This window comes from Phascolarctos cinereus, unplaced genomic scaffold (assembly GCF_003287225.1).
Source record: "Phascolarctos cinereus isolate Bilbo 61053 unplaced genomic scaffold, phaCin_HiC Scaffold_2;HRSCAF=192, whole genome shotgun sequence".
NCBI lineage: Eukaryota > Metazoa > Chordata > Mammalia > Diprotodontia > Phascolarctidae > Phascolarctos > Phascolarctos cinereus.
Window position 1 is genome coordinate 281798066 of NW_027555625.1, and position 14083 is coordinate 281812148.

The following is a 14083-nucleotide window of genomic DNA, read 5'->3' on the forward strand; positions in this document are numbered from 1 at the left end:
AAAAAAATGTTAATATATGAATATAATGGAATATGACACAATTTGAGAGAATCCTATTAAGTATAAACTGATGCAGAGTAAAAGTGAGCAGAACCAAGAGAAACAAAATACTTTGAAACACTCAGCTGTGATCAAAGAAATGACCAACCACCTTGAGAAGTGCCTTTATCTACGATGAAGCTTACCTCCTCACAAAGAAGAGACACACGCAAGGTTGGGAAGGCAATATACATTTTTGGACATGGATTATTGGATAGATGCTTTGCTTGATGACTTGGTAGGTAGGAGTTTTTTTTCCCTTTGTTTCTAACTTGGCATTGGAGATTTTGAGGGAGGAATACTAAAAGTAATGAAAAAAAATAGAAAAAGGGAGCCACTGAATCATTTCTAGCCTCCTTTTTTTTTTGTTGGTGAGGCAACTGGGGTTAAGTGACTTGCCCAGGGTCACAGCTAGTAAGTGTCAAGTGTTTGGTCTAAGGCTGGATTTGAACTCAGGTCCTCCTGACTTCAGGGCCAGTGCTCTAACCACTACACCACCTAGCTGCCCCTGAACCATTTCTTAGATGTGCACAGAACACAAAGGAAGTTAAAAAGAATCAAAACAAGGGCAGTTTTGAAAATAACAAGTTAGGTTTATTACATACATGTAAAAAAAAAGCAGGATATATGGAAATCTGTGGTTTCATATGCAGTCTTTTTTGTACTTTGTGTAAAGAAATGTAAAGTGTAAAGAAAAGATCAGTAATTCAGACTAGACCACCTCCAGTTCTATGATTCTATGTCTAATTTAATCTTTTGTAAATACAAATAAAAAAAAATTCCCCTCAAAATGAACTTTTAAAAAAAGGCCACTCCTTCAAATATGAAGTTTCATGTGTCACTTTTATGTCCCATAAGCTCAGCATTTTTTTGATGGAGAATTTTTTTTCTTTCTTCACTCATAAAACTAAACATTTTAAATGTTTTAGTTATGGAAAATTTGTTTATATGCATATTAAAAATGAAATAAATTACAATAAGAAACAAAGGCTTGAACCTAGCAAACTGTCAAACTCAATAAAAGATGGAAATAGTCACTCTCAAAAAGAACGTAGACTGACCTATTAATAGATTGTTGGCATACCTATAATTGTGCTACAATGGAAACTAAAATGCTCAAATCCTTTGATCTAAAGATACCACTGCTAGGTATATAACCTCAAGAAGATAGAAAGGTCTCATACATATCAAAATAATTATAGTAGCACTTCTAGTAGTAGCAAACTGGAAATGTCTATGAATTGGGGAATAGTTCATCAAACTGTAGTATGTGAATGTAATGAGATTTTAATGTACTGTAGAGAATACGAATAGAGATAAACATGAGAAAACTTAACTAAATGCTGTGTAATTATAACTACCAAGGTTTGCAATTTCTCTCCTTTGCAGAAGTAGGACAACAGGTGTGGAAAACACTGCATATGATGTTAGATTTAACTGATGTGCTGATTAGTTTTGCTGACCTTCTTACCACGCTTCCCCCCCCCCCCATCTTTTTCTTTTTGGGTTGTAAGTAGCAGCTCTCTGGGTTGGGAAGGGGAGAAAGGTTATATTTGAAAATGATGATATAAAAGCAAAAGATAAAAATTATATATATAAATAAAAATAAAATTATTATAAAAGAATCAGTCTATGAAATTGGGATTGCAGGGGGGGATTCATAACCAAACATTTAACTGTTAAAAGGGTCTTATTTAAGTAGAATTCCTACTTCTTTGATATTACTAAAAGTCAGTTTCCCAAAATGAGTTAGTATTTAACATAATCTGTCAGGGAAATAATAGAAATACTTACATGGGCTTCTTAGTTTCACTTCATGTATTATTAGAAATTACTTCTTGTATTTTGCCCTAACTAGGGTTTTAAGTGTAGCCAAAAAAAATTTAGTTTTTTAATGTTCAGTAGAACTAGTGCCTTCCTTGTAATGTGGCTACAAACCATTCAACTTTATATTATGAAAAGTTCAAGCTTTGAAAACAATTCAAGACAAACAATTTTATAATTAATAACTGAGTTGGCAAAAATTAGTAAACAGTTAACTTAAACTCTCTGGACCTTTAACTTACAAAATGCAGAGTTCTGATCTATAAGTAGATAACTTCTAAAGATTCTTCTCACTCTAAATTTATGATCCTAGCACTGACATATGAGTCATAGAAGCTTTAATTTTAATGGTGAGCAATATTCCAAATCCAAAAGTTTCTTCCCTGAAGAGACTATTGTGCATTATAGTTCTTTTGAGTTTTTCCTAAGAGTAAGTGGCTCCAAGTAATCGCCAAACTCTGTTTAAAGTTAAAAAAGTAGTTTGAATAAAACACCTCCCTGGCAGACCAGAATTTCAGAAAACACATTAATAGTCAAAATTATTCCTGGTTAAACACAAAATTTAAATGTATTTTTGGCTCAAAGTAAGCAAGAAATGAGATTTGACCAAAATATGTTGCTACATTCATTCTTAGAGGTGGTGTGGTATAGTAGACAGCTGGCCTAAAAACCAAGGAAGACTTGGGTTCAATTTCTGTTTTTGATCCTAGGCAAATCACTTGAAGTCTCAGGTTTCTAGGAAGCTAAGGCTTGGTGCCAATTTGTGTTGATAAAGAGTTTCCTCAGGGGATAGTTCACAAGTGCCTAGCCTACATTCTATCTGTAAAAGCAAGAAGTAGGAAAAGGTGTAATTAGGCCAGCACTGGTTTTGGGAAAATGATCTCCATACAAAGAAATTAGTTTTCTTTAACAGGTAGCCCTCTCCTTCAATTCATGATAAAGGTATGCTCTGGATTGACAATATATCCATGACATTTAACTGAATTTTGGCACTTATGACAAACTCTAAAATAAACCAAGCATTTTTGATCTTGGTCCTCTTGTATTTAGTCTTACATATGCCTACAGAACAGAGAGCCCCATTTCAAATGGTTTGATATTAGGTCCAATGGATTGGGTAACTCAATTGTTCAGATCACAGTTAAGGAAAAAAAACCCAATGTTTAACACTGCCATCTCAGAGAAAAAGCCAAGAAAATTACCTCTATAATGAGCAAAGCTCTATCTTTATTTGTTAAGAATTATTTGAAAATCTACTTAAGATGAAATAACTTCCCAGGTTCAAGAGAACAGGATTTTCTTTTATTATGTTATGATTGTGTTAAAAACTGACAGCAATAGGCAAAGAGATGGAACCAAGAATTCTTTTTCTAAAATAGCACATAAAGATTGCAAGGCTGCTTAAAAGAAACTGATATTGATTAGTTCTGAATGCTTTTACCACCAATTAAAAAATTTACCTCTCCATTTTCCTTAAAAACTTAAGAAGTGCTACTTTTAAACTGGGAAGTTAGTCAAGTTAATTTGCAGTTAAAGGCAATGGCAGGTTTTATTTATATGGAAATAAAATAAAGGATGAAACAGATATTCTCTGAACAGAGTATAACTTGCATGTAGATTTAATATGGGGCAGCTAGAAGGTGGAGAGAACACAGGCCCTGAAGTCAGGAAGATATATCTTCCTGAGCTCAAATCTGGTCTCAAGACACTTCTTAGTTGTGTGATCCTGGGCAAGTCACTAACTTTTTTGCCTCAGTTTCCTCATCTGAAAAATGAGCTGGAGAAGGAAATGGCAAACAACTCCAGTATCTTTGCCGAGAAAACCTCAAATGGGGTCACAAAGAATAAGATATTACTAAAACACCTGAACAACAAACAGATTTAATATAATCAGGTATTGGCCTGATGCATAAACGTGCATCTAAATGCATTTAAAATGGGCACAAAACATATCTGACAACAGAAATGAGCAGGAATATTGTACAGAAACGAACCTTATCCATCTTCACAATTCACACATATAGCTATGAAATATTAAACAATAATAAAATTGAAAAGACGGGGAAATTAAACTGACAGTTTCAAAACCTGAATTCTATTCCCCCCCCCAATCTTATTGGGCAAAAAAGTTCAATGTTAAAAGCCACAGCATAGTAATTTTTATTCCTCGTTTTGTGCTGATTTTTAAAAACATACTCACATCATTTAAGATAGTTCAGGCATGGGGAACTTATTTTCTTAAAATTATACCTGAAAGTCTTCTGAAACTCAAAATATTTATCTATATATCTCTGTTATCTCCTTAGTATACTTCCTTGACAGATCTTTAGTTTGTATATCACACACACACAGACAGAGACAGACAGACAGACACACACACACACGCTCTCTCTCTCTCTCTCTCTCTCTCTCATATCTCATCACAAATGCCAGTGGGTTCCTTAACTATTTACAAATGAACAATGTCCATCTGCATTATCACACTGCCCTCCTATACTAGTAGTACTATACTAGTAAAATAAAATTTTACTGTTCTTCAAATTCTATTGCATAAATAGCTTCAGATATAAAAGATTTAAATATATTCCTTTTCCATTTAGTTGGGATGTTCTAAGTTAAAAGGCACCAAAAACAAATTAAAATAGTCACTGCTCAGAGTCCAAATACCTTCACCCTCTTGAAAAAAATTTAATCAATTTAACCTACTCAACCTCCTCCTTAACAGCAAATCAATTTCTGGGTCCAGCAGTGTATTTACAGGTTCACAGGTTACAGGTTTAGTGGTTACAAGTACATATAAATACTGAAGACTACAATATAACATCACTACAAAATGATGCAAATCAAAAGAAAAATGTATTTTTGAAACATACTTATGTTATACAATTCATTTGTTGAATATTCTCTATTTTCATCATCCAATATCCAATCTACTTTCTTCACCTTATCTACAAGAAATCTGAATTATGAATGTAAATACTATAAAAGAAGAAATAGTATAGGGGCAGCTAGGTGGCTCAGTGCATAGAGCACTGACACTGAATTCAGAAGGACCTGAGTTCAAATCCGGCCTCAGACACATAACACTTACTAGCTGTGTGACCCTGGGCAAGTCACTTAACCCCACTGCCTAGCCAAAAAACAAAAACAAAACAAAACAACAAAAAAGAAGAAATAGTATAAATGAAATATAGAAATCACCAGGAGCTAATTTTACAAAGCTATAAAACTAGCTAATAAAAATTAAATCTTAACTGTTCAAACATAGTTAATCTATTGGGAAGTGATAATGGACAGCATATTGAGATAAACACTTATCTCTAAAAGAGATGTTGCTACCATGCCCTTCTTTGTCCACCAGAGGAGAATGGCCATCTGTTAGCAGCCAGTCCTCTCTCTGCACATCTCACTACCCAGCAACTGTAAATCCTCTTCTTCCTATTCTCTAGTCTCAAACAGGACACAAGAGAAAGTTGGTACTCTTCAGAAAAAAAAGGCTGAGAAGCTCTACTACATACCTTATGTATCTTTAAAAAATGCTATATACATTAATGAGTAGATATTCAAAGTTCAAATTATTCAAAGCCTGAAACATCCAGTCATTAGATATCTGTTTAGTTTCAATATCAAGTTTTTCCCAAAACAAAAAATTACACCCCCCTCCTCTATTTCCTAAACAGTGAATTGAAGGGGTGATGTTAATAATATAACTTTGATTAGATTCCTTATCAAATTCTCACAATTACTGCATACAGTACTATTAACTTATTTAATTGTAAACTCCAAATTGAATCAGATCTCAAATTCAGAAAAGGTGAACACAACTGGGATGGCTCAGGCAATAATTTGCTCTTCTATGGGTTTCTATTTTAAAGATTTAGGAAATGATATTAACTTCCTACCATAAATACTGCTGTTGAGAGGATCCATTTTGCAAAATTCATTTAAACATGATCACTTAGTGGTTTCTCCATTCTCACAGTTTAGTTAAAAACTATCCAATTCCTTTAAAATACTTTTCCTGTGAAATAATGACTACCCACAACAAAATATTTTAAAGTACAATATCAAACTGTGCAGAACTTACCAAAGGCATTAAATACATATTCCTGCCATTTAAAAATATTTAAGGACTGCAAACATGCAGTTAATTTTTAAAAACTGAATATATTCTAAAATATATGTGACATTTGAGATAAAGTAAAGGTCTCAGTTTTGCAACAGGAAACATTTTGTGGCAATTAAAATGAATTAAAGAATCAGTTCTCTGGTAGTTCAAGAAGTAAGTCTTTTCTCTATTGTCTCCTGATAAGCAATAAATCTTCTCAAGTTCATTTTCACATTGTCAAGAACACAGAGTTGATCTGTACTATATTTTCCTCTTCCTTCTTTTCGAAGCTATAATTGGGGGAAAAAAGAGGAAAATTTGCTATAAGTGACAATCATTTAACTAAGAAAAATATGACTACTACAAACATAGTGGAGAAATCTTTGACATGACAGCTACTAGAATATGGGTATCTCCAGTTACCTCCTCTAAATACGACAGCACAGTTGAGGCATTTAAAGCTCAAAATTAGTACCTTCAAAATTACACTTGCAAAGTCAGTGGTGCATTAGCAGTGAAACAGACTGTTACACAGCATGAACAGCTTCATAATCAGGAGAAACAGAGCATCATGGACATCTGGCTAATACCACTGCCAGTATTCAATTTCAGTGTTTAACCTCAAGCATATAGTAACCTCTAGAGAGTTCTTTGTTAGAAAGCAGTGTATTTTGTTTAATGCAATTTGGGGCTAAAACATTTAATGAAGTATGTTTACTGCAACTGTGGTTTCATTTTACACAGTGCCATTTCACAGAAACATGAGCTTGATCTTAGAGCGGTTAATAAAATACTCTAGAAACAAAACTATTTGCTTTTTTTTTTAAAAGAAGAATTAAGTTGGACACTACTATTCAATAAACTGTTTAGTGGTTTGAAAAACAGTACAGCTAATGGTTTAAAATTAGTATTAGTAATATGTTCCCAAAACAGTTTACTTTTGTTCTATATGTAAAGCCTTAAATTATTTCCCCTTAAAACTGAAAATGTTTTGGTTAAGAAAATTCAGAATACTGGAAAAAAAAAGTTTAAAATAAAATAGCCAAACTACATAGCCTCAATATGATTAATGGAGAGATTTTAATGTGAAATTACGAGCACTAGATCTTTTATAACTCTTGTTGTTACCTTGGGGACAAGCAAGAGATACCAGATCTCAAATGCAAGAGGAAGATGTATTTCCACCCCAAGAAGACAAAATATATGCAAAGTAATTTCTAGAACTGATAGGATCAAAACTGGTTTCTTGTAGGAATAGGCACAAATTTGAAAGCTAGGGCTTCTATGAACCAGAAGACAGCATCATTACAAAAATCCAGGGAAAAGAAAGTAGGCAACAGTGCTAAATGCTACCAAGAAGTCAAAAAATAGGATTGGGTGTTCAACTCAACCTATAAGCTTATGTGTTTTGTGGTTAAAAAAAAATCATCTGACCAGTCTTGGCCTTGTGGCATCGAAAAATTATTTATAGTTAGTACAAGGTGTGTATGTGTGTTCAGGGAATTCTGTTCTTAAATGTGTATGTGCTACTGGTTAGTATTTGTCAGTTAACCTTTTCTTCAAGTTAGGGTTAGATTAGGCATTAAGCTGAGTTCTAATCTAAGCTCTGCTAATAATGAGCTCTGTGTTCTTAAGCATGTCAATGAACTTTCCTAAGCTTCAACTTCCATATCTATAAAAGAAATATGGAGATTCAACTAACTGCCCTTCTGTGACTTAAATTTTATGTTTCTGAGTAACCTGTACTCCAACCAAAATATTAACGAAAGGAAGCTATCTACGCTATTGTTCTGGGGAAAAAAAATTTGTACATAATCTTAAATTTAAAATTACAATTCCATGAGGCTCATCATATATAAAGTTTCATTTAGTAAAAGTGATTCTTGGAGTTTTATCTTTTTTCCCTATCAATTCCTTTTCTGAAAGTGAGTGCTTGATACTCTGAAGGAAACAACACACAACAAACATAATTTTGTTTTACCAAAAAATTAAACTGTGTTTGAAAAAGTTAAGTTTTTGTTTCTATCTTATAAACTGGAAAAAAAAAGATGCTAAAGTACTTAAAGTTCAGTGGCTTATCTACCTATTAGTAACTGAAAATTAAAACACTTAAAATAAATTTCACTGGTATTGAATCTAGTTTAATACTAGACAGTTTGGGTACAACATCTTAAAATAGTTCTCAATGAATCTATATACTGAAAAATTATAGTTAAAATCCAAGTTATATTAAAATAAACTTACTTATTTTAGCGAATTCTAAAGAACCGGTGTTCCTCACAATATTAAAAAGAACACTTGTAGGAAACAGTGAGTTAACTTTATAGAATCCTCATTTCCCCTCCTGTTTTCACCAAGGGTTTAAAAGAAATAAAACTCAAAACAAACAAAAAAAAGGAATAAAACTGCTCCAAATTTAAGAGTTCTTTACATTCCAAATTACAATGTATTGTAACTTCATAAAGATTTTATGCAAGAGAAAAAAATAATCTTTAATATTAGGAATACTCAAAGGAAAAAGGGATTTAGTGTTCGGTCTAGGCGATTCTCACTAAACAAATAAGCAAAAGACAGAGTTAAGTAGCTTGAGATTACTTACCCTTTTCTTTAAATGCAAAGTAGAAGACAAAATTAAATTACTAATTATGATGAACTTAGTCTACACCATAACACTGTTAAACCCTAAGCCATTTCTCCATAATGTCAAACAAATAACGAATTAAGAGTACAAACATGACTTAAGTCTGGGTCAATTTACCACAATGTTAGAATTGGCAAGAAAATAACCTTCCCAACCATAATCTTCCCCTGCTTTTGGCAATAAAGACCTAATTAGTATTCCAAGAAATATCTGCTAGTTGGCTAGTCAACAGAAATGTATTAATGTATTAATTAATCACACATGTGTGATCAGCTGAGAATTAATCAATGCGATATAAGGATCCTATGCTCTAATTTGTCATATACATGCCCACTAAAATATATGATTATGGCTGTTAAACCATATGCTCATAGCATGTTGAAACTCAGATGATTCTCAGAACAGGGTTATTACACACCTTCATTTTGAAAACTGGCTGGAATTCTTTTAGGGCAGATAATAATTTGATCTCAACTGCTGCCTTTTCCGCTTCTTTACCATCTGCAAAAACATCAAAGATGGCATCTAGAGTTTCTCCAGCTACAACAAGAGAAGAATCTTTGGTGGCCACTTCAAGAAGAAATTTTCCAATAGTCTGAAACAAAACAGAATTATTCAACATCCAAAGGTTACACTCCAATAACGATTTGAAACTATTTTAAAAATACATATAAGAATAATATTGCATATAAAATTGCTTGAAAAATATTTAATACTCTTAAAAGAAATAGAGATGTAAAAGTCTAAGAGCTGTGGGTATATAGGGAAGAATACTGGACTTGTAATCAGATGATGTGGTTCTGAGTTGTGGATCTATTATCTCATTGTCCATATCACCTCTCAAGGAAGTCACTTTCCCCTCTCTGGATTTAGGACTTATCATCTGGTAAACTAGATAAGGCTCCTTCCAAGTCCAACAATCTCTGAACCCTCCCCAGAGAGAAAAACAAGGACCACAAATATTTTTCACTGAAGCTTTATTTTCACATATCTTTGCCCCTTCTCATTTTAAAAGCTACAAAAATAAAATCACTTCCCCATAGGCTTTCATATCTCTCAGCCAAGTATGATAGTTTTAGGAGTAAACAAAGTTATACATAATATACTTTTATCTTTCTAAACTATGATTACAGACCTTTAACAGGTGCTTTAAAAAATGTCAACTTTTCCCACAACTATGCCAAAATGTTCTACTGCTTCAAATAAAAAAAACACTAAAGGATCATTAAAAACCAAAATTTTCTTCTTAAACTTTAAATGAAAGAAATAGTCTTTTACAATTTCTACACCTTCATTCAGAGAAGCAGTAGAATGAATTGTGAAGATATATTTAAAGCAGTGGTACAACAGATAAGCTGTCCTTGGAGTTAAGAATGCCAGAGTTCATGTCCCACCACCAACCTACACCCCAGCTGTGTGGGCCAAGTCACACCTTCTCAGTGCTCTAGGTAACTAATACTACAAATTTCAAAACTAGCATCTTAGTCTAAAAATATATTTTACCTTCAGTGTTTCAAGTGTACCATCTTCTTTGGCTAGGACACAGCCTGTGATTCCTAAAATACTAACAACATTTACCCTAATACCAACATTACTGCTATGAATCCCAGCTTCACATAATGACATCAGCTGCTCGGGAGTCATGCACTGTTGAGAGATAGTAGGGGAGATATATTTTTATGTTAAGTTCAGTCAATTTCAACAGTTTAAGGCAACACAGACTTGGCTTTAGATTTCACAAACACACTTTTACAAGAGAGACAGGAACCACTTGCTGTGAAGATACTGTATACTAATTAAGAATCCAGGGAATCAAACAAGCAGATTTCTCTTTAAGCAATTTATTTGACTATCTAGAACTTTGCAGGTATTGCCAATATCAATACTAACACAGCCGTAAACTTAAACAAGGTTTTACCCCATGTTATTATTATGATTGTTATTTTGTTGGGGGTTTTTTTTGGCAATTGGGGTTAAGTGACTTGCCCACGGTCAGACAGCTGATCAGTGTCAAGTGTTTGGTCTGAGGCCAGATTTGAACTCAGGTCCTCCTGAGGCTGGTGCTCTATCCACTGCCCCACCCAGGTGCCCCCTCTCCGTATTATTTTTCATAAGCCCTTCTTTTCTGCTGATTCACAAATTATGCCTTAGATATATTAAAAATATTTTAAACAGCATAGTAGAGCAACTACTGTGCTGGATTTCAAGATGTGTGTATCTTGCCTCTAGTATATATAAATTATCTAATTATGAGCAAGTCATCTAACCTTTCAATAAATTTTTTTTTTTGGCTAGGCAATTGGGTTAAGTGACTTGACCAGGGTCACACAGCTAGTACATGTTATGTTTCTGAGATCAAATCTGAACTTAGGTCCTCCGGACTCCAGGGCTGGTACACTATCCACTGCACCACCTAGCTGCCCCCCTCAATAAAATATTTTTTAAAAAATAAAATGAAGTACCAAATAAGAAGCACCCAATCAAATCAAATCCAATTCCAGGTCATTTGGATTTATTTTCTTCAATTTAGACTTATAGTATAGATTCTGATAAAAGATCCTAACCACTGAAATCTGAGCGTTTCAGTACCAAATTCTTGGATATGGCAAAGTATAGGACAAAAAAGTATTCTCTAGTATCATCAGAGGATTAAAATTTAAAGGGAGGTTCTTAATCTGGAGTCCATGAATTTTGGTTAAAAAACATATTTTGATTACTATATTAATACACTTGGTTTTCTTCATAATCCTATGTATTTTATGTATTTAAAAACATTACACTAAGAAGTGGTCCACAGATCTCATGATACTGCCAAAGGGATCTATGATTAAAAAAAAACAGTTAAGAATTTAACTGTTTTAACATATGGTCACTGTCATAGCAACAACAGAGTACCTAATACCTTCAATACATGAGGTGCTGAAGATGATGGATTTACGAAACAGTTCTAGCTGCCTGGGAGTTTATAATCTCTATATATAGAGGAAACTTGTTAAATGAAATCACCACTACTAGCTGAATGTCATCTCTGAATTATTTTTCCAGTTGTAATGGATTTGAGCTAAGATATCTATACCAACTGACCAAATGCTTATAACTGCAAAAGTACTGGTCAGGTTTTGAAATGCAGTACACTATGTTTGTATAATACTATACAAGATTTTTTTCAAAGCACTTTCACAGGCAACCTTATGAAAAGGACAGATTATTTTCCTCAATTTACTGAAACCCAGATGTTTCCACATAACTTGGCTTCCAAAAGGACTTGTCTAAGTTTACATGGTTAATATCAGTCCAAACAACAAAACCAATATCTGAATGTTAACAATTGCAACAGAAATGGGAGGCTCTGAGTTTCACATATTACTATTAGCTAGGCATTTCCAAACAGTTGGGTATCATATATGCACTTCAAACTTGACATGTCCAAAATGAAAATGGTTGTATTTTCCAAAAAATGAATCTCTGCTCTAAGGCTTCTCATTCTGGTTAATGTTTGTTATCTCAGAGATAATCTCTGATTTTTCATCACACTCACTTTCAATCATCATGTGTCATCACCTCATCTCAATTCCCTTTCCCTAATTCAGGTCCTTGTCAACTTGTGCAGGGACTACTGTCATCAACAAAACCCAGAAGGAAGCACTGAGAAATTCTATTCAATTCTACAGAAGCTATAAAGCACAGAGGAATGTATCTACTAGGATATATACCTAAGAACCATATTAAACCAACTATAAAATACTCTTTGCAGAAATAAAGAGAGAATGCAATGACTAACTTTGATTGACTTATCTCTTCTTAGCAATGCAAGGATCTAAGACAACTCCAAAAGACTCATGATGAAAAATGCTATCCACATCCAGAGAAAGAACTATGGAGTCTGAATGCAGATTGAAGCATATTATTTGTTCTCTCTCTCTTTTTTTGTTTCTTTTTTCTCATGGTTTCTTACATTGGTTCTAAGTCTTCTTTACAACATGACTAATGTGAAAACAGGTTTAACATGACTATATACGTAGTGCCTATATCAAATTGCATGCTGTCTTTGAGTGGGGAGAAGGGAGGGATGGGCAGAAAATTTGGAACTCAAAAGCTTGTGGAAGTGACTGTTGAAAACTAAAAAGAAATTAATTAAAATTAAAAAGAAATAAAGATAGTTAATAATTAGGGAAACATTATTCAAATATCAAGCCAATATAAAAAAATCCAATAACATGATCTAAATTAACTTACTCAGTGCTGTGTCAATCAAACTGCCAAAAGAATATCTTATAGAACTAGAAAAAAATACCAAAATTCATATAGAGGAACAAAAAGGTCAAGAATCTTAAAGTTCATAATGAAAAATAATGGGAAGATCTCAAACTATACTCAAAGCATTAATCATTAAAATTATTTGGCACTGATTTAAAAACTAAGAGGTTGATCAGTTAAATAGATTAGGTAGCAAACAAACAGCAGTAGTAGCATAATATTTAATAAATCCAAACAGCCCATCTACTGGGGGAAAGAATCACTACCTGACAAAAACTTTGAGGGAAACTGAACAGCAGCCTGGCAGAAATTAGGCTCAGGCCAATAAACTTATATATTTTTAAAAGCTCCAAATGGATACATGACCTACACATATAAGAGCACATCATAAATAAATATGAAGAGAAAAGAAAAATTATCTTTCAGATCTATGGAGAGGAAGAGTTCATAGACTAGTAAGAGAGAGGACCACAGGATAAAATGGACAATTTGGTAACATCAAATTTAAAAGGTCTGCACAAATTATATGTGGTTAAAATTATAAGGAAAATAGGTACAGCAAGTTTCTCTAATAAAGTTTTATGTGCAAGATATATAAAGAACTAATTCAAATTTATTAGACTAAGAGCCAATTCCAAACAGATAAAATAGTCAAAGGATACATGAATAGTATCCTGAAAACAGGCTGTTTTCAAAGAAATTCAAGCTACCAACAAATACATGAAAAAACTGTTCTAAATCACTAATAATTTAAAAAATTTTAAGGCCCCACCCATCAGATTGGCAAAGATAACAAAAGAGGAAAAGGACAAATACTGGAAAGCCTATGGGAAAACTGTCACATTAGCGCACTGGAAGAACTGTGAATTGGTCCAGCCATTCTGGAAAACAATTTGGAACCATGCCCTAAAAGTTTCTAAAACCATGCATAGTCTTTGACCCAGCTATACCATTACTAGGTCTGGACCCCAAAGAAATGAAAGAAAGAAGAAAAGGACATAAATGTCCAAAATAATTTATAGCAACTCTTTTCATAGTGGCCCCAAAATGGAAACTAAGAGAGTGTCCTATTGGGAAATGGTTAAACAAATTGTGGTTTATAAATGGAATGGAATATGACTGTGCCATAAGAAATGATCAAATGGATAATTTCTGAGGAAAGTAGGAAAACTTTTTTGAAATGATGCAGGGCAAAGTGAGCAGCACTAGGAGAA

The 14083-nt window shown here is 33.3% G+C and overlaps 1 protein-coding gene across 3 annotated transcripts in view; it reads right to left on the reverse strand.

Moving 5' to 3' along the window:
* Window positions 1–3728: 3728 nt before the first annotated feature.
* The window catches only part of HEATR3 (HEAT repeat containing 3), a 38473-nt gene continuing 28118 nt past the window's right edge, over window positions 3729–14083 (reverse strand). For 2 of the 3 annotated variants that reach the window (XM_020985137.2, XM_020985141.2), the window contains 3 exons: window positions 10116–10259; window positions 9031–9207; window positions 3729–6261 (listed from right to left, as the gene is read on the reverse strand). In XM_020985137.2, the coding sequence (XP_020840796.1) occupies window positions 6139–6261; window positions 9031–9207; window positions 10116–10259 (444 nt within the window). In that variant the 3' untranslated portion in view covers window positions 3729–6138. The remainder of the gene's footprint in view (window positions 6262–9030; window positions 9208–10115; window positions 10260–14083) is intronic. The other variant, XM_020985138.2, reaches the window with a different exon arrangement.